Source organism: Megalopta genalis, chromosome 8 (assembly GCF_051020955.1).
Source record: "Megalopta genalis isolate 19385.01 chromosome 8, iyMegGena1_principal, whole genome shotgun sequence".
Taxonomy (NCBI): Eukaryota; Metazoa; Arthropoda; class Insecta; order Hymenoptera; family Halictidae; genus Megalopta; species Megalopta genalis.
Window position 1 is genome coordinate 8,335,191 of NC_135020.1, and position 20,541 is coordinate 8,355,731.

The 20,541-nt window shown below is 39.9% G+C and overlaps 2 protein-coding genes across 2 annotated transcripts in view; both read left to right on the forward strand.

The window, feature by feature from the left end:
- The window catches only part of Dhc98D (Dynein heavy chain at 89D), a 60,649-nt gene that overhangs the window by 33,726 nt on the left and 6,382 nt on the right, over positions 1-20,541 (forward strand). Inside the window, exons 33-49 of the mRNA XM_076524292.1 lie at positions 5,272-5,532; positions 5,747-6,001; positions 7,656-7,917; positions 8,590-8,867; positions 8,988-9,252; positions 9,863-10,077; positions 10,155-10,343; positions 11,207-11,398; positions 11,879-12,333; positions 13,120-13,315; positions 13,400-13,616; positions 14,870-15,182; positions 15,273-15,567; positions 16,118-16,578; positions 17,570-17,850; positions 17,910-18,064; positions 18,828-19,580. Coding sequence (XP_076380407.1) covers positions 5,272-5,532; positions 5,747-6,001; positions 7,656-7,917; positions 8,590-8,867; positions 8,988-9,252; positions 9,863-10,077; positions 10,155-10,343; positions 11,207-11,398; positions 11,879-12,333; positions 13,120-13,315; positions 13,400-13,616; positions 14,870-15,182; positions 15,273-15,567; positions 16,118-16,578; positions 17,570-17,850; positions 17,910-18,064; positions 18,828-19,580 — 5,043 coding nt within the window. The remainder of the gene's footprint in view (positions 1-5,271; positions 5,533-5,746; positions 6,002-7,655; positions 7,918-8,589; positions 8,868-8,987; positions 9,253-9,862; positions 10,078-10,154; positions 10,344-11,206; positions 11,399-11,878; positions 12,334-13,119; positions 13,316-13,399; positions 13,617-14,869; positions 15,183-15,272; positions 15,568-16,117; positions 16,579-17,569; positions 17,851-17,909; positions 18,065-18,827; positions 19,581-20,541) is intronic.
- On the forward strand, positions 215-4,183 carry LOC117224434 (uncharacterized). Its single transcript, XM_033477385.2, has 2 exons — positions 215-3,247; positions 3,903-4,183. Exon 1 carries the CDS (start codon positions 215-217, stop codon positions 3,239-3,241), a length of 3,027 nt encoding a protein of 1,008 aa, XP_033333276.2. The 3' UTR covers positions 3,242-3,247; positions 3,903-4,183.

Below are 20,541 nucleotides of genomic sequence, written 5' to 3' on the forward strand. Positions count from 1 at the left end.
ATGTGGGTATTGTGGTATTTCGGGCCATACAGACAGTAAATGCTATAGGAAGCTACGTATGGAAAACGCAGGAAAAGGAAAGAGTGAGAGAGCATGACTAGACAAGGAAGGGGCATCGGTGTCGGGCGAAAACATCGGGAACCATCGGGCTCAAGCATTAGAGGTGAAGGTCGATCCTTTGGCTAAATCTTTGAAGAAATGTGTGGTAGAGTCTATGGAGAAAACATGCACGATTGATTTAGGGAGCGAATGTTCGATAATTCGGGAAAGCTTAGCACGCCAGTTAAATTTGACGTTGAAAGACACCAATAAGGTGTTGTCCGGTTTCAATAATTCGGAAGTGGTCCCCATTGGACGCTCTAAAATCAATATATTTGTTGACAATATACCGTTTAAAGTTAGGGTGTTGGTCGTAGCGGACGATCAATTGTCAAAAGAAATTATTATCGGCAGAGATGTATTAAACAAAGCGGGGACCCGAGCGATAACCGATTCTTCGGGTGTTACGTTCACATGTGGTGATTATCGCAGAGAAGTGTTGGAGGTAAACATGACTAGTTATGAGGAAAGAAGACCGATAGTGGAGACAGATATCTGCTGCGATAGTAGTGTTGGAGATAAAAGTCGATTATTGGAGTTATTAAACGAATATCGAAATTGTGTAGCGTTAAATTATAACGAATTAGGTCGGACCTCGGTAACGGAACTAAAAATTGAATTATTAGATGATGAACCGGTCTTTCATAAACCTTATCGTCTCTCGCAGGCCGATAAGGAAATAGTTCGTAACATAGTAGAGGAATTGGAAATGAACGGTATCATTCGGCCGAGTACGTCGCCCTACGCTAGTCCGGTAGTACTCGTAAAAAAGAAAACTGGAGACACGCGTATGGCAATAGACTATCGGGCTTTGAACCGAAAGACCAAACTTATGAAGTTTCCGTTGCCAATTATTGAGGATCAGATTGATCAACTATTCGGGAAGAAAGTATTTACGTCTCTCGATTTGAAATCAGGATTTTATCAATTGCCTATACATCCCGATTCGATAGAGAAGACGGCGTTCGTTACCCCAGATGGACAGTGGGAGTTTTTGCGTATGCCGTTTGGCTTGGTTAATGCTCCTTCAGTTTTTCAGGCGATGATAAAAAGGGTAGTGAAAGAACTAGCTCTGGTATACATCGATGATGTATTAATAGCATCCGAGGGTTTGGAGGAGGCATATGAACAACTAAAAGCAGTCTTGCAGGCTTTGGGCACGAACAATTTAACATTAAATTTGGCTAAGTGCAAGTTTTTCCAATGTAAGATTGATTATCTGGGTCGCGAGATTTCGGAGGAGGGAGTGCGACCGGGGTTGTATAAGATAGAGGCGGTTTCAAGAGCTGCCGAACCACGGAATGTGAAGGAGGTTCGACAATTTTTGGGCCTCGCTGGTTACTTCCGTAGATTCATTCGGAATTTTGCCTGCAAGGTTGCTCCGTTAACAAAGTTGTTGCGCAAGAACGTGCCCTGGGAATGGGGAACGAAAGAATCTGAAGTTGTTAAAGAGGTAAAACGGATTTTGGTCGATAGGCCAGTGTTGGCAATCTACAGTCCATCTTTGACTACAGAGGTTCACACTGATGCGAGCGCGATTGGTCTGGGTGCAATATTATTTCAGAAACATGGCGGGGAAAATCGTGTAGTAGCATATTTCAGCCGAAAAACTACGGTCGAGGAGCAGAGATATCATTCGTACGACTTAGAGACCTTAGCAGTAGTGGTAGCTTTGAAAACGTTCAGGGTTTATCTTCTAGGCATTAAATTCACGATAGTAACAGATTGTAGTGCTGTGAGGGCCACTGCAGCTAAGAAAGACATTCAGCCCCGGGTAGCTCGCTGGTGGATATACATGCAGGACTTCACGTTCGATATTGTCTATCGCCCGGGCACTAAGTTGGCTCATGTAGACTATTTGAGTCGGAATCCTGTAGAATGTTGCGCAATTGATATCACTGAGGCAGAGTGGATCAAGGTCGCTCAGTTGCAGGATCCCAGTCTCGAAGTGGTCCGGAAAATTCTCGAGTCGAAGGATATACAGCCGGAGACTAAGCAGTACTTCGACAAGTATATACTTAAAAAAGGAGTCCTGTTTCGAAAAACTGAAAGGGGTAATAAATGGGTTGTACCTAGTATGTCTCGATTTCAGGTAGTAAGATATTGTCACGATGAACAAGGGCATTTCGCGGTCGATGGAACGTTAGAAAAAGTGCGGGAACATTATTGGTTCAAGGGGATGAGAAGGTTCGTCACAAAGTATGTTAAAGCGTGCCTAAATTGTTTATATTATAAGAATCCCGGTGGGAAAAAGCCAGGATTATTACATCCAATAGAAAAAATAGCTGTGCCATTCCACACCGTGCATCTTGACCACGTTGGGCCTTTTGTTCGTAGTCAAAAAAGGAATACCCAGGTTTTAACGGTCATTGATGGATTCACTAAATTCTGTATACTTGAGCCTGTTCGTGACACTTCATCCAAGAATGTCTTACGCGTGCTGAGCCAAGTAATCGCAATTTTTGGGGTACCGTCTCGAGTCATTACCGACAGGGGGTCGGCTTTCACCGCAAAATCATTCGAAGCTTTTTGCGTTGAACATGGCATGAAACATGTATTGAATGCGGTGGCTACACCACGGGCAAATGGACAGTGCGAGAGGCTGAACCGTACTCTGCTGAGTTCTCTTGCAGCTACTTGTGCTGGGGAAGCAGAGGATAAGTGGGACGATAAGGTGAAGCAGGTACAAAGCGCTATTAATTGTACCACCAACAGGACTACCCGCAAGTCTCCGACGCAGCTGCTGTTTGGATTTAAGCCACGTAGTTTGGCAGGGGCCAAACTATTAGCGGAAATCCAGGATACGCTGGATCAGTTGGATCTGCAGGAAATGCGTGGAGCCGCAAAAGCTGCCACGGATGCGGATCAAGAGAGGCAGAAAAAACGTTTTGACGCAAAACGCTATGCACCTCCGAAGTATGCAGTAGGAGATGTTGTGATGGTCGCTGCCAAACATGGAGCGACAGGGGAAAGCCGAAAGCTACTGCCTGTAGCGAAAGGGCCGTTCAAGGTGACTGCAGTCCTACCTAACGACCGATATGAGGTTCTCGATCTTCGGGACATGAGGAAGTCGCGTAACAGTCGTACTGTGGTCGCTGTTGACAGTATGAAACCTTGGGTTACGTTTGATGCCACCCAATAGACGACGGTGAGTTGGCAATGGGCGGCTCCTAGTGCAGGATTCTGTGCAGTAGCACTTGGTCGGAGTATGTTACCCTGAGCAGTAATTTCGGGTCAGAATTACTTGTGAGTGACGGGTGCATGCGAGGCCGGGACCCAGGTCGAGTTCGGATTATCCTAGGATAGGGAGTCGTCGACCCTATCTGGTAAAGATATTCGAGCGGAGGCTATGACATGAGGCCGAGTTCGGATTGTCTTAGGGTAGGGAGTCGTCGACCCTATCTGGTAAAGACATTCGAGCGGAGGCGTTGACATGAGGTCGAGTTCGGATCATCCTAGAGTAGGGAGTTGTCGACTCTACTCGGTAAAGATATCCGAGCGGAGGCCGGGACAGGTAGTCGGAGTCAGGACTGATGGGGTTGAAGTGACCAGTCGCTCACTTAGCTTTGTCTCAGTCTCTGGCAAGGCTAGCGACCGTAGTTTTGTTTAGTCACTATTTTGCTTATGCATGTCAAATGAGTTGTGGTTGTGCTGTTTGACTGGGTATTTGTATCAATGGGAGTCTGACTGTCGGACGGGCCTGATCACCCTGCGTCGCTGTCTGTAGTCTCAATCGATCAAGTACCGTATGGTTAACGAATTGTGGTCTGTACTAATTTTTTGTATTTATTGATGGGTTACAGGATAGATTCATGGGTTACCTAGGTGAGATACCTATATTATCATGTGTATCGTCGAGGACGACGAAGTGGTCAGTCTGGCCGAGTGTAACGGAACGCACAGAGGGGCTTTGTCCGATTCGGGTTCAAAGAACCCAGGATGTTTAGGTTGGGAGATAAGGACTGGCCATGCGGTGGAGGCTGGCCCTGCAGGGACGAGCCGGGCCGAGACACAGAGAAAATTAGACCGTTGACCAAGAAGGATCGCTTGGGCAGCGGAACGGGAAAAATCCAAACATATATTAATAAAAGTTTACACAGTGCAGTGAAAGATCAACTGTACGTTGTACAAGGTCAGTGCCCTTCGACATCATGAATTTCAGTCAGCAAATGCATCCTCAACTAAATGGGTGAGTTTCTTACTGATAATATTTTTCATATCTCTCTAATAAACAAATCCTTTACGTCCCATATTTATTATTAAATCAGCTTTGCAAATCATTCGTTAATCTTCACTGTACACCTTGCATAAAAATTTCATATGGTACACACGAGGTGTCATGCACACCAGAAAATTAAAACAGCTGTCACGGTTAAACTTCATATTATTTCTGGTCCGAAAAATTAGTAAATATTCTTCAGACGTTCTAAAGTAAAGGTGAACAGCGTTTTTCTTAAAAATATCACTGTTATGTAGTTAAAAAAATCCGGAAAGTTCTCGCTTCGTGACTTGTTCAATACTTCGAACGCGGCTCGAGTCCGTCCCGACCTTCTGTCAAAGCCTCGTGCTGCGGACTCTCTCGCGGACCCTCTCTCTCGCACCGTCACCTCTCATTGGCCAGTGTTTTTCGTTAATAACTCGTAAACAAAGCCGCGGATTGCATTTTCGCAAAGGAAAAAGTTACTTCAAATGACCTCAGCTACCCCTCATTTTCGGCTGTTAAAATAATTGTGGGACACCCTGTATACTCTTGAGCTATACAGAGTGTCCCAAAATTATGATACTTCCAGGAAATGTGGGGTTCCTGAAGTTATTTGATCCTTAGCGAAAATGCAATCCACGGCTTTGTTTACGAGTTATTAACGAAATAGAGTGACCAATGAGAGGCGAGCTCGCCTGGCACTAGGAGGCCGAGCTAATCAGCGGAACTGGGTTTCGACCGCTTGTTGGTTCGGCCACCTCGCGCCAACTGATCTCGCCTCTTATTGGTCAGTGTTTTTGGTTAATAACTTGTAAACAATACTGCCGATTGCATTTGCGCTAAGGAAAATATTACTTCAAATGACCTCAGGGATCTCTCTTTTCCCGGAAGTACCATAATATTGGGACTCCCTGCATACCACGTATATATAAAGAACAATTCGGGAATAATAATCGAAATTACAATTCCAGGCATGCACAGTGGTCGAGTTGTACGGCGTGCTTGACCCAGAAACTCGAGACTGGACGGACGGTTTGTTGAGCTGCATCTTCCGCGAAGTGAACAAACCTCTGGAAACAGATTCAAACGAGTTGAGATACATTCTGTTCGACGGCGACGTGGACGCGCTGTGGATCGAGAACATGAACTCTGTGATGGACGACAACAAATTGCTGACACTGGCTAACCAGGAGAGGATCAGGATGCTGAACCATTGCAGTCTATTGTTCGAGGTAACTCGAGCGAGTATTTCCGTCGATCTCGTTAACACGGGTCGGTTGATCGTAGCTTGCGATCCATGGATTCCTAAGTAGAAAAAGAGCACCGGTTACTTTCACTGAACATGTCTGAACAAGTATACCTATTGCACATCGGAAGGAAACTGCTTGTACCTCCTCTCCAATTAGCTGAGTGAATCCTGATTTTCACTAATCCTCGTCGCAAAAGGTAGGCGATCTGCAGTACGCGTCGCCAGCGACGGTCTCACGAGCTGGCATGGTCTACGTGGATCCGAAGAACCTCGGCTACGAGCCTTACATGGACAAATGGGTCCGGGGCAAGAACCAATCCGATCAGGAGCAGCTGGGCGGAATGCGCGAGAAATACGTAGACGGCGCAATCCAGCTCATTATACACGGCATGCTGGGCATGCAATCGGTCAAACCGCTCAGGATGATCATACCGCAGACGGGTTTGAACATGGTAACAATTAGATCTTTATGGCCTAATTAACTCGGCTCTCTATGGCGATCGGGCCTCGGGGAGAAACGAAATTCTGATATGTTCTGAGTTACTGTCATCGGAACCGTGGGACTTGGTACAGTTGAGCCAAATTATATGGTATTTTTCGGACGCATCAAATTCTGTTTTATTTGTATATCAAAGGGTTAATTCAAGTTACATTAGTATAAGGATGGAGAAAAGCCTAAATAAATTCAGTCTTGTCGTTCTTAAAAAATGCAGTCACTTCTCCCTAATTCGCGCTCAGATTGCGCACAAAAATGGACAATTCGGGAAGACGAGATACGAGATTATTCGAACCTTGCGGCTCATTTCTATAGTTGTTAACAATCGGTAACTATAAAAACGAGCCGCAAGGGCTGAGCGATAATGTCTCCTTTTCCCAAATTGTCTATTTTTGTATACAATCTGAGCGTCAATTAGGGAAAATTTACAGTACAGTAATTTCTCCCTAATTCGCGCTTAGATTGCGCACAAAAATGGACAATTTTTGGATGCGGAGATATGATTATAGTTGTTGGCAATCGGTAACTATAAAAATCGTATCTCCTCTTCCCAAATTGTCCATTTTTGTGAGCAATCTGTGCGCGAATTAGGGAGAAATGACTGAATTATGTCGTGAAAGAGGTAGACTGCGGATCTTCATACAAATTATTTATAAACAATAAGTACATATTATTGATTGATTATTCATGAAAATCTACCGAGTTACAAAATTTCTTACGCCAACTAAAAAATTCCTTGCAGCGAACGTAGATAATATCAGGTTTACTTGGATTTTACAAACTTGCATTTACCATAAATGCATTCCCAGATAGCGCAAGACGTCTTTTAAGACATCTTAAAGTAGTCTGTTGTAAGACATTCGGCACGTGTAAAAGACGTCCAGTTTAGGTCGTGAGATGTTCAGACCTAAAATGGACGTCTTTAAGACGTTGCGTGCTATCTGGGTATAGATCCGCAAGCTACTTACGTGTTTGAAATTTATATTTGAATTACTTGTTGGAATGCGTTGGCAAAAGTGCATACGAGTAAATGGTACATGCTTAATCAATACAATGTTTATTTGAATCGAAAGACAATATTTTCTTCATTATATGAAACTATACAATCGCATTGTCTTAAATTTGTTAAGCAGAGTTATTCAAGTTGAAAACAACATGGACACTTGTTTATAATTTTCTATACTACGGAATTAATCTTTCAACCGAAAAGAAAATGCTAACAAAGAATCATACTTTTCTAATCGAAATTAAAGAAGTCACCACTAATTTGCAAATAGTTCCTGGAAAATTGGTAGAAATCATAAAAATATGCATTTTACAATAATATAACCAACTAGATAACAATTAATTCCCCTAACTTCAAGTATTTTACGTCAGCATTACTAAATCATTGCAGACTCTTGAAGGAGATTGGACGATGAATTATCAGACTGGAGATTTGACAGATTTTTTAGGTTTTTAAGCAAATATTTGCTTAAAATTTAGGTTTTTAAGCAAAATGTCTTGCAATTCGTCTTGCATCGTTCTAATATCTTGCACAATTTTTACGTCGAGCTATTAGACGCTACTAATTAAATTCCTATTATTTGATAGTATATTTTCAATTCTAGGTAACTCAACTCTGTTATGTGTTCGACGGTCTCCTCTCGGTTTTAAACAACGTATCGACTAAAATTGAAGAAGAAGAAGACGCGACGGTGGAGCCGCAGACCACCAGGTCAGAGGTTCTTGAAGCGATGTACATACAAGCCTGTTATTGGTCATTAGGTGCTACTCTGATTGCGGAAGACAAGCGCGAGTTCGACGAGTACATGAAGAAAAATGCCGGTTTTATGCTCGTTCAGGATACACCCGAGAAACCGGCTACTGTGCGTAAGTTCTACTTGCAATCGAATAGATGCATGCGAAAGTTTTAGTCCCATGAGGTGCAATCTTTATAATTTTCCACTGTTTTACAATTGTTTATTTACGATCGATGCGTTTGAAGCAGTGAATTTATTATCACCTAAGAAAGAAATATGCCATTTTTCCGAGACAGAATTTAAAAATTCAGAGGAATAAGAAATGGTTATTCAAAGCGGGAGAAAATATTTCGAAGCTTCTTGCAAAAATTCTCATCTTTTCTTTAAATGTCTCCTTATTCGCTATTCAATATATAAATATCTCAATATTATTATTTTTTTTAATTATAAATAAGGAGTTATTTATATATCGAATAGCGAATAAATTTAACTATAAATTTAAAGAAGGGATTTAAAGAAAAAACGAGAATTTTTGCATTATTATATGGATCTTTATGTAAGTCGAATATAATAAAATACTCAAGTGGGTTCAATAAACTTACCGTATTTTACAAAAATTACTGTATCGCATTTCATCATTAGCGGGAATTTAAAAATTAGTGCATCAAATGCGACACAGTAGAAGCATTTAAAGAATTGAAAAATACTGTTGCACTATTTTTAATTCGCTAAAATTATTAAGGAAAAAAATTAATGTCTACGTTAAATTGTTAAAATTCAGTATTTACTGGTTTATGATCAGGATACTTGCCAGTCACGTACAAACTGCTGTACGAGTACCATCTGGACATCGAAAAAGGCATCTGGGTACCATGGAAGTTTTTGGTTCCCAAATATATCCACGACAGAGAGAAAAATTTCTCGGAGATCCTGGTTCCGACCATCGACACACTGCGGACGACTTGGTTCATTCAAACGATGAACGATCTGAATCGACCCGCGCTTCTCGTTGGTGAGACCGGCACGTCGAAAACTGCCATAATTCAAGAATTCCTTCGGAATTTGGGCACCGAAAAATACGTAAGTTGTTGCGATTCCATCGCTAGATTGCAACAAACTCGAACCAAGTAGAAGCTTTTTTTCTTTTTTCTTTACTTTATAATGTGTTAAATAAAAGTTTGATGTTCCGACGACCGACAGAATCAACTTTTGATCAATTTCTCGTCGAGAACGACCTCGATGGACGTCCAGAAGAATATCGAAGCTGTAGTGGAGAAGAGAACCAGGGAGACATTTGGACCACCGCCGGGGAAAAAGTTATTAGTTTTCATCGACGACATGAACATGCCGTTGGTAGACACTTATGGCACCCAACAACCTATCGCTTTGCTCAAGTTTCTCTTCGAGAAGGGAGGATTCTACGATCGAGGAAAAGATCTTAACATGATGTACATGAAAGATTTATGTAAGTGCCATGATCAAAGGAGAAATGCGAGGGAAGTTGGGAATACAGTAATTTCTCCCTAATTTGCGCTCAGATTGCACGAGTGAGAGGAGATATGATTATTCGAGGCTTGCTACTTGTTTTTATAGTTACCGATTGCAACAACTATAAAAACGAGGCGCGAGGCTCGATTAATCGTTCTGCTCTTCACAAATTGTTCATTTTTACGCGTAATCTGAGCGTGAATTAGGGAGAAATTCCTGTACAGTGTTTCACGAAAGTATTCGAATATTTTTCGAAACGGAATATCATACTAAAAATTGTACCAAATTACTGGAATATTTTTGTGATAACAGAATTACTAGTAGTTTACTAGACAATTACTAGAAACTTTTACAAAATTTACAAATTGGTTGAAACGATAAAAATCAGAAAGTCGCGTTTTTTTTTAACTTTTTCATCTGAGACTAGAAGAATTGTTGTTGAAGAATTGTTCCATTTTTATGCACAATCTGAGCGCCAATTAAGGAGAATTTACTGTACTGATACTAAAAATAGGAGTGCTTTCACTATCATTTTCTTAAAAGAATGGATTATTAATTTGTGGGTCTGAAGAAATAATTTATTCTAGGCTACTTAGCAGCCATGGGTGAGCCCGGAGGCGGTAGAAACGAAGTGGATCCCAGATTCATCTCCATGTTCTCAGTTTATAACGTCACTATTCCATCAGAGGAAACTTTGAACTATATCTACCGAAGTATATTAGACGGACATCTGGTAATATTCGAGGAAGATGTGCGGGCTATCTCCGAAATCCTGGTGCACATAACGCTGGCTCTCTACCAGGTTCTTCTCAGTCTGTTATATCCTTAATTGATATTATAATCATCGATTTCGGTTACCTGTTCTTTCTATGTAATTAGAAAGTCACTACAGAACTGTTGCCAACGCCGAGCAAGTTCCACTACATCTTCAACATGAGAGATCTATCGAGAATCGTCGCTGGTTTGCTCCAAAGTGATCCAGATTACCTGCCCACGACCAAACAGATTGTAAGGCTTTGGAGGAACGAGTTCAACAGAGTGATCTGCGATCGACTGATCAACGAAGACGTAATGAGATGATTTGTGTTTGAACAGAATTGAGAACTTTAAACAGGTCTACTCTATTTTTAACCTTTTGCACTAGGATGTCCCCTTTCTGGGGAAAATTGTTGTTTCATGAAATTTGTATCGTTACAATCTTATGCCAAGTGCTATTTTAATTAGAACGATTATTTTCTACGTTACATCACTTAATAGTGCATTGGAATCGTTAATATTATTTCGCGGATAAATTACATTCTTCGAGTGCAAAGGATTAATATATAGCATCACGATCCTTTTATTTCATCTAGATTTTCTAAGTTAAAAAATTGCTTGTTTCAATGTAATAACGTTCAAAATGACTTAACCTACACTTGCAGTGAACCCAACTTTCTTCCTCACAGTAAAACCGACGACAAATTCTGTTTTCATTTTTTTTTTTTACAATGATGCAGCCGGACGAAAAGTCTGAGAGAAATTGAGCGCACTGCTTGTGATAGTACCTTATCAGGGAATTAACATAAAAAGAAACCCATATTTTTGTTTTCGAGAAATCTTCAATTTTCCGATTTTTTTTAGTTTTTCATTTTGTATAACTTTTTCATTTTTTTCAAAATTTTAAAAAACCATCGACGGGGGGAAACAGGCGGAAAAGCGCGCAATCTATTTTACCCTGTAACTACCCTCACGGACATGTTACAGGGTTGAAATTATTCACAGATGAGTTTTTCTCGGTCAGCTATCGAATGGTATTATACTCATCGAAAAACCTTTAAGGGCAATTTTGATCATCTTAATCGGCTAGGCCCTTTGTGCGACATGGGTGTTTTGCGGTGCAATTAATTATGAGTTTGAGGAAACGAAGCTGCGATAGGACTGGTAAATTGTAGGACGCCACTCTGGTTGCCACGCACATCAAGGAACAAATCGAAGAAAACTGGGACGAAGAACGCGCCGTGATCGAGTACGCTATGAGGGATCCGTTGCTTTTCGGAGACTTCCGGAACGCCATCAACGAGGATGATCCACGGTTTTACGAAGACTTGCTGGACTATGAGGCCGTCTATAATTTATTTTTGGAGGTGACGTTCCGCCAGATACGTAGTATCAAAATGCAATTGTTTCTTGGACGATGACTAAACTGCGGACTTTATGCATTTATGACAAAATTAAGAAGACGAGACACAAAACAACGTTGCGATATTCAAAATAGTGCTTAGACCTATAGTATTTCCATGTTATAAGACTCGGTGCATTTTATGAAATCGAGTCTTGCGACTGATACACCAGTTATGCCTTCAGCAGATTTTTAAATATAACTTTGATAATATTTTGATAAAATTATTTTAATAAAATTATTTTTGAACGCGATATAAAATTTTTTAGAGGTGTTTCAAAGCCGTCACTTGGGTGCAAAGGATTAAAATTACTGAAGGAAGAAATCAATGTTTATACAGAAATTATTTTCCATAAAAAACCGCAGTCTGGTGATAACTCATATTCGAAATTTTGCTAAATTTAGTTGAATTGTATTCACAAAAACTTGTAAACGTGAACGATAGATATACGAGGATTATAACGAGAGGACCATGAACAAGCTGCACATGGTTCTCTTCAATGACGCGCTAGAGCATTTGACCAGAGTGCACCGCACCCTGAGAATGCACCGAGGTCATGCTTTGGTGATCGGGATCGGTGGCAGCGGCAAGAAATCGGTGATCAAGCTGGCCGCTTGCGCGGCTCGCTTCACCGTCTTCGAGATCAGTTTGAGCCGCGGCTACAACGAGACTGCCTTCCGGGACGACATGAAGAGTCTCTATAACAAGGTCGGGGTGGACACCAACAGGATCGTATTTCTGTTCACGTCTTCTCACATCGTCCATGAAAGTTTCTTGGAACTGGTGAACAATATGCTGATGACTGGCGTGGTTCCGTCTCTCTTCACCGACGAGGAGAAGGACGAAATCGTTAATCAATGCAGAGACAAGGCTAAAGATGCTGGTTTCGGTATCACGAGGTGAATTGTTTAGTGTGGTTAGACTGCGGAGTTTCTGCATTTATGACGGAAATGTGTAGGACTTTAAAACATTAGAAAGATTCAAAGAATTTCAGGATGTTCATATTCAATGTTCAAGGTAGAAAAATGATTATAATAATAATTTTAACCCTGAATTGGTATACTAAGATCACAAATGAACCTAATATTTCATTTTTGTTTCTTTTATTTCATTTCGTAGAAATAATTTTTTCATGTTTTTATTATTTTAGACTGTATAATAAAATATGCAAGCATTTTTTTGTTCTTCGTTCTATTTTTTACTATGTTTAAAGGTTTCTTTTGTTCCAAGGTGAGTATTATGTGTTATCAATTGAAAACACAGATTGATAATTTCGACATGTTCTTTTGTTGGCGTTCGATATTGTTGATTAAAATAATTTTACACTATCCACGTTGCTTTGATTCCGCTATTATATGTATAGAAAGAAGAGAAATGGTTTTTTCTAACTAGACACTTTACATCTTCGACTTAAAACGGAAGAATCCTTTAACTGAATTAGCAAATTTGAAATACGTATGAAAAATGCAGAATGGAATTTTAAAGTTACGCTATCTTTTCGTCATAAATACATAAAATCAGTATTATACATTAATCAGTATTATATACACAATATGATGATTTGGTTGAAATAAATGGCTAAAAAGAAATTGTGGCAGAATATAATATAATATAATACGATACGATACGATACGATATGATATTATATAATATAATATTTTATAACTCCTTTCCTTCTGATTTAGAGAACGTGTATGGTCATACTTCGTGAAGACTAGCATCTCGAATTTACGAATCGCTTTGTCGATGAGCCCGTCTGGAGATCAACTGAGAACAAGATGTAGGAGTTATCCTGGCCTAGTGAACAGCACCACCATAGACTGGATGTTCCCCTGGCCCGAGGAAGCTCTAGTGGCCGTGGCTAACGTTACTCTCAGAGACGTACGCCTACGAATTATTTCGTACATTAATGCATTGTAGTCGCGCAGTTGACAAACTTTTGATATCAATAATTCGTACGTCTAGAATCCGAACGTACCGCAGGACTACCGAGAAAGATTGGTCGAGCACATGGTGTACGTGCACAAAACGGTTTGCGATTCCACGATCGATTTTCAACTGAAGCTACGAAGACGAAACTATGTAACGCCGAAACACTATCTGGATTTCATAAACACCTATTTGAAACTTTTGCTAGAGACGAAGGATTTCATCAACGTGCAATGTGAACGATTATCTGGAGGTACGATGATCGTAACCACTATACCGCGGATCTTTAGGCAAAATGAGAATTAATTGCATCAATTGCAACAATTGCAAGAGATTGTAATCAGATAGATATTTTATTGTCTCTTTCGTAATTTTTATTGGTTGAGACTAGTGTATCCATATTTTATAAAATGTAATAAATCCGCAGTCTTACTAAACACCGTCACACTGACAATGATTATAAAAATTAACACTAAACCTATAGAGCACTGAAAGTGACTGACGTGTACATTGGAACAATTTGGAACAATTGGAACAACTATAAAAACGAGCCGCAAGGCACGAATAATCGTATCTCCTCTTCCCAAATTGTCCATTTTCGTGCGCAATCGGAGCGTGAATTAGGGAGAAATTACTTACACTTATTCTCTAAGAATAACAAGACTGAATTTATTTAAGCTTTTCTCCATCGTTATTCTAATCTACACTTAAATTAAGGAATCTATTCAATTATTTGCTCTAAAAGAGTCTTTATAATGTTAACAGTCTTAAAATAAAAAGTGCGAAACTTGTCAGATCTATTCTAATTTCATGTTACACCACCACCAATCGAATGTAAATTGCTTTCATTCAATATCAGTCTCTGTTAGGTTGATAGGTACGAAATATTCGATTTTAACAATGTTATTTAAATTGTTTAAATCACAAGAAATACTATTATATTTTCAAGTATGCTGTTGTTAACGAAACGAATCCGTGACATTTTATCTGTTCTTTTCATGGTTCAATGACATCTTTAATACGATCATAGTAATTTTTTATCGATTCGATTATTTCCAGATTTTTCAAGATCACTTTCAGTTTTTTAAACCTACAATTTTGTTGTAATAACTCTTTGGGGCACAGAATTTCAAAGAATAAAATAGACCCATGTCGCACAGAAATTTCATTGCGTTTTAAATGAAACAAAATTGGTATATTTTTATTAACAAAGGGATCGCATAATATAAAATCATAAAAAAAAATAATAATTCAATTCAATTTGTTGTCATAGAGTGGAACTCAAGTAGTCCCACTCCCCATTTCGAGGTGGGTTTAAAAATGTTCCACCATGCATTACGGTGCATCAAAAAGATGGGACATTTTTATCCCACCGTGCCCTAAAGAGTTATGCAAGTTTAAGTAAGTTTGCCGTTAATGTCATTGTGAAAATCGGACATTTCAGATGTGAAAAAATTCTATATGTAACATCATAATAAGAGGAAAACGTCTAACAATATCTTGAAGGTTTGACGAAGATTGCCGAGGCATCGGTGACTCTAGCCGAGCTAAATGAGATCCTGGCGGTGCAGAGAGTGAAGGTGGCGGACCAGACGAGGAATTGCGAACAACTGCTCTCCTCTATCGGCGAAAGTACGGATATTGCGATGGAGAAGAAGCAGCTGAGCGAGGAGAAGCGTCGGGAGATCGAAGACCAGAGGAAAATTATTAATAAAGAACAGACAGAAGCGCGGCAGGTGTTAGCCGAGGCGCAACCTGCCCTTGAAGCGGCAAGGGCTGTGCTCGGTGAACTCGAGAAAGCGGATATTACGGAGATAAGGTATTGTTTCCCCGTCGAAATTCCTAGGAGAGTATTTGCTGCTTATTGTGAACGATGAGCTTCTTAAGTAATTAAATTAATGTTTTCAAGATCATTCGCAACGCCTCCGGAACCTGTGCAAATAGTCTCCGAATGCGTGGCCATGCTGCGAGGCATCAAAGATATCTCGTGGAAGGGCGCCAAAGGGATGATGAGCGATCCAGTTTTCTTGAGGACCTTACAAGAGATGAACTGCGACAAGATCGGACTGAAAACGCAGCAGGCGGTCAGGGCTCATTTGAGAAAAAGCACGAAGCTGGATCAAATGCAAACAATCAGCAAAGCTGGCTTTGGTCTGTACAAATTCGTGATCGCTGTGCTGGATTACTGCACCGTTTTCAAAGAGGTACGGTTTCACTGTTTCGTACACACACACACACAGTCGAAAAGAATTTCGAAATGAATCTATTTCTTTCCATTAGAAACGGATTTTTTTCTTATTTTTAAGCCGTTATTGCAACGGCAAAAAGTTTTTAGTCTCTTTTTAGTTGTCTATTTACAGTATCTGAAGCTCTTTTATGCGATTATGTGTTCGTCATGTATGAAACAATTTTCTAGAATTTTATATATTATCCTTCCTCATTTAAAAATCTGACAGTCTTTAAATATTCATTGGCCACGCTTTATATGCTAAATACAAATATGAAAGTCGTTCTTCATCACTCTGTTTCTAGAAATTGAATTTCTAAAACAATTAAACTGGTGAAATTTTTATGTTTTAATCGTGACGTCTATTCGAACTCGTATTAGCTCCAAATAAACGAGAAAAAGATATTTTTCTCTGATCGATGCTCTCGTAGCTATTATACAATCCACATCACGTTCCTATCAACCTAATACCATTTCGTACTGCCGGGAAACAGTAAGTACAATAGACGTGTAAATGAATTGTCCAGGTGAAACCGAAGATGGATCGAGTTGCAGAACTCGAAGCCGAATCGGAACGAGCTCGGAAAGCTCTGGAACGGGAGGAACGTGAATTGAGGAGGCTCGAGAAAGCCATAGGTGACTTGAATGTAAAATACGAGGCCGCTATGTCGGAGAGACAGAAACTGCAAGAGGAGACAGACGTTCTTCAAAGGCGGCTGATAGCTGCGGACAAGTTGATCAACGGTCTGTCCTCGGAGAACGAGCGCTGGAAGAAGGAGTTGCAAAGTTTGCACGAGCAGGTCGAGTTGATTGTCGGCAATTGTCTTCTATCCGCTGGGTTTCTCGCCTATTGCGGCCCATTTTCCTATGAATACAGGAACAAAATGGTGTACCAAGACTGGAAGAGCAGTATAGAGGCAAAAGAGATCCCACTGACAGCCAATTTTAAGATAGAGACACAGTTGAGCAACGACGTCGAGATCAGCACGTGAGTTATTGCAACGGCACGGAAAAGTGTAATTATGACCGAAAGTTTTAGTCTCTTTTAGGGGACTATTTACAATATCTTAAGCTTTTTTGTGCAATTGCGTGTTTGCCATGGATGCGTGTAAATCGATAGTTTTATTAGCAATTAGTGACAATCGCGTCGCAAAACAATACTAAACATAATGAGATATATGTATATTCGATACTGTAATTTTTTTAACTTCAGCAAGAAAGGAATGTGGCTCAATGATATCAATTAATTTGTTCTGTTCTTGGTGTATGTATTGTACACAATAACGACGTATATTAATATACACGCAGCAATATTTAACTCTTTTTCTATCAGAAGCTTTTTAAGGGAATGTTTAATGTCTTAGCGGCGGCTTAAAGATAGCTTGACAATTTTATTTAAAATATTAATATCTAAAGAAATTATTAAATTATATTAATGTAAATAATATTTATTTATTTTATTATTTAAAAAATTTTTAATCTTTAATATCGCTTTCGAAACATCGCAGAAATACGAGTGTCAAAACCAGTATCATTTTTCCGAAACTTCGGAAGTTTGAAAGTACGATGGGAAAGAATAATTAAAAACGAAAGAAAATATTTCGAAGGTTAATTTGCGATGTATTACTTTTCGTTCCCTTTTGTCCCTAATTTTCCTTCAGCTTGTAAACAAAAACGGACAATTTGGGAAGAGAAGATACGATTATTATTTTTTATATTTATAGTTGCATATATAGTTGTATTATTATTTTTATAATTGCTTATTATCAACAATTATAAAAACGAGGCACAAGGCTCGAACAATCGTATCTCCTTCTTCTCAAATTGTCCATTTTTGTTCACAAGCTGATGGAAAATTAGGGAGAATTTACTGCACATATCATATATAAATAAAGAAAACACGAGAAGCAGACGGAAAATTCCGCGTACATCTAACAAGTTCTTGCAGATTAATTCACCGAATTAAAATTTTCTTCTAGGTGGACCTCGGAAGGACTGCCGCCTGACGAACTATCAGTTCAGAACGGTATCCTGACAATGAGAGCTTCGAGATTTCCGGTCTGCATCGATCCCCAGCAGCAAGCCCTGAACTGGATAAAAAAGAAGGAGCAGAAGAAGAATCTGAAAATCCTTTCGTTCACGGATCCTGATTTCATCAAACAAGTCGAACTCGCGATTAAGTATGGTCTGCCAGTTCTCTTTCCAGACGTCGACGAAGTTGATCCGGTCTTGGACAACGTTCTGTCGAAGACTATCCAAAGTAATGATTCATGACAGAAACACAAGGCCCTGAATAGAAATGATGAATTTGTCTTATAGACGACAGTGGCCGGACGTTCGTTCTCCTTGGCGACAAAGAAGTGGATTATGATCCAAAATTCCGGATGTACCTGACCACCAAGATATCGAATCCCATGTTCGATCCTGCTCTTTATGCCAAAGCAACCGTGATCAATTATATGGTGACATTAGGGGTTAATATCTCGCATTTTACTCATCTCTGATTATTCCATAGTTACGGGGATATTCTAATGTAAATATTTTAGTGTATTTCTGTGTTATCTCTAGAAGATCTTTTTATAAAAATACTGTAGCATATTTCGCTTTCTGCTTTTCGTTTTTCACTTTTTTAATTGAAATGAGTGTTACTATAGCAGGAATTTTTTGTGTAACCCTTTGAGGGTTATAGAACGAAGAAAACAATTTTTGAATTAATTTTACTTGTTGCTAGCGCTATAACAACTTGTGATATCAAAGTGCACATTATTGAAACAATTGGTTATTGGCTTCGTTTTTAATTCTTGTAAATTATTGTTACCGCGAAAGCTTGTCATCGGTAACAATATCTAGCAGCTATTTTCTTCAAACATTCACAACGTTGTTAATTATAATAATCATAAATGTTTCTACATATTTTCCAAACCTATATTTTTTAAGAAGATTCAAAAATATTGATTGTTCCAAAGGTTCGCACTAAAGTTAAACTCTAGTTTAACCCTAGTAAACCCCTCTAGAAAACTAAACTTTAATAGCCCCCCCCCCCCTTAAACAAATAATAACTTAAAGTGGACACAATTACTTCCGCAATGAAGTGAATCGCTGCTTATTGTATTAAATGTCTACATAATATTACAGCATGTTGGAAAAGTTTAGACAATTAAACCAGGAAAACAAAATAATTGCAGATATTAATAAAAAATAGGAAAGCTAGCTACTTAATAAACGACCTCGTTGCAGGGTCTGGAAGACCAGCTCCTGTCGGTAGTCGTAAGAACGGAGAGGCCGGACGTCGAGGAGCAACGGGAGAAGCTGATCATCGAGACCAGCGAGAACAAGAACCTCCTAAAACAACTGGAGGACAGTCTGCTGCTGGAGATTGCCAGCAATCAAGGCAACATGTTGGACAACCTGGACCTGGTGGAGACTCTGGAGAACACTAAGTCGAGCGCGGAGGAGGTGATGAGGAAGCTGTATCTCGGCGAAGTAACCGGCGCTGACGTAAACAAGCTACGCGATGGATATCGGACAGTGGCAAAAAGAGGGGCGATCCTGTTTTTCGTGTTGGCTGACATGGCGATGGTGAACTCGATGTACCAGTATTCTTTGATCAGCTACGTAGAAGTATTCGGTTTCTCGTTGAAGAAAGCGATACCAGACCCGATGCTCCAGAAGCGTTTAGGCAACATCATTACGACGCTGACGAAGAATGTGTACGATTACGGTTGCACGGGAATTTTCGAAAGGCACAAGCTACTTTTCTCTTTCCAAATCTGCACCAGGCTGCAGCTGAGCATTGATAATATTGCTCAGAGACAGCTCGACTTCTTCATCAAAGGTAGCATTGCTTTGGAGAAAGCAGCCAAGATGAATCCCACCGATTGGCTGCCTGCCAACGGCTGGATGGATGTACTGAAGCTGAGCAAGGATTTCCCGGAAACATTCGGCATACTTCCGGAACAGCTGCAGCAGTATGAGGAAGAGTGGCAAGAAGTGAGTCGAAACCAGGAACTTTCTCCGAAATGTAAAATACCGTTGTTATATCGGTATTTTTTGGTGGTACCCTCGAAACCATTGTAGAAACGGAGATACGAAAAGACCGGTATGATGTCATACCGCTATACAAAATACAGTAATGTTTCTCTAATTGATGCTCAGATTATCCATAAAAATGGACAATTTGGGAAGAGAAGATACGATTATTCGAGTCTTGTGGTTCGTTTTTATAGTTACGAATTGTCAACAACTATAAAAAAAGAGCTGCAAGGCTCGAATAATCGTATCTCCTCTTCCCAAATTGTCCATTTTTGTACACAATCTAAGCGTCAGTTAGGGAGACATTACTATACCAGTAAATATAACGGTATAGATCGGTTACTTTTTCGGTCTCCCGATTTCGTTATAATTTCCAAAGTGTTTTTAAGCACAAATTTAGAACCAGTGTTATTTTATTACCGATATTACGTTAACAAATACCGAAACTGATACGCGGATTAGTGTTGGATAAATAGTTGATAGTAATAGTTGTGGATAAATACAGCGTTTCCCAAAAATGCCTCGTAATCCGGAAATGAGGGGTTCCTGAGGTCATTTCAAGTAACATTTCCCTTAGCGAAAATGAAATCCATGGCTTCGTTTACGAGTTATTAACGAAAAACAGTGACCAATGAGAGGCGAGATCAGCTGCCGCGAGACGGCCAAGCCAATGCGCGGAACTAGGCTTCGTGCGCTCGGTGGCTGCGCCGTCTCGTACTAACCGAGCTTGCCTCTCATTGGTCGCTGTTTTTCGTTAATAACTCGCAAACGAAGCCACGGATCCCATTTTCGCTAAGGAAATCATTTCTCATTTCTCAGAACTACAATAATTTTGGGACACCCTGTATGCCAGCCTTATTACACAATACCTGTATCAAAATCATATCGGTTTTAAGTATCTGGATGGAACCGAGTGACT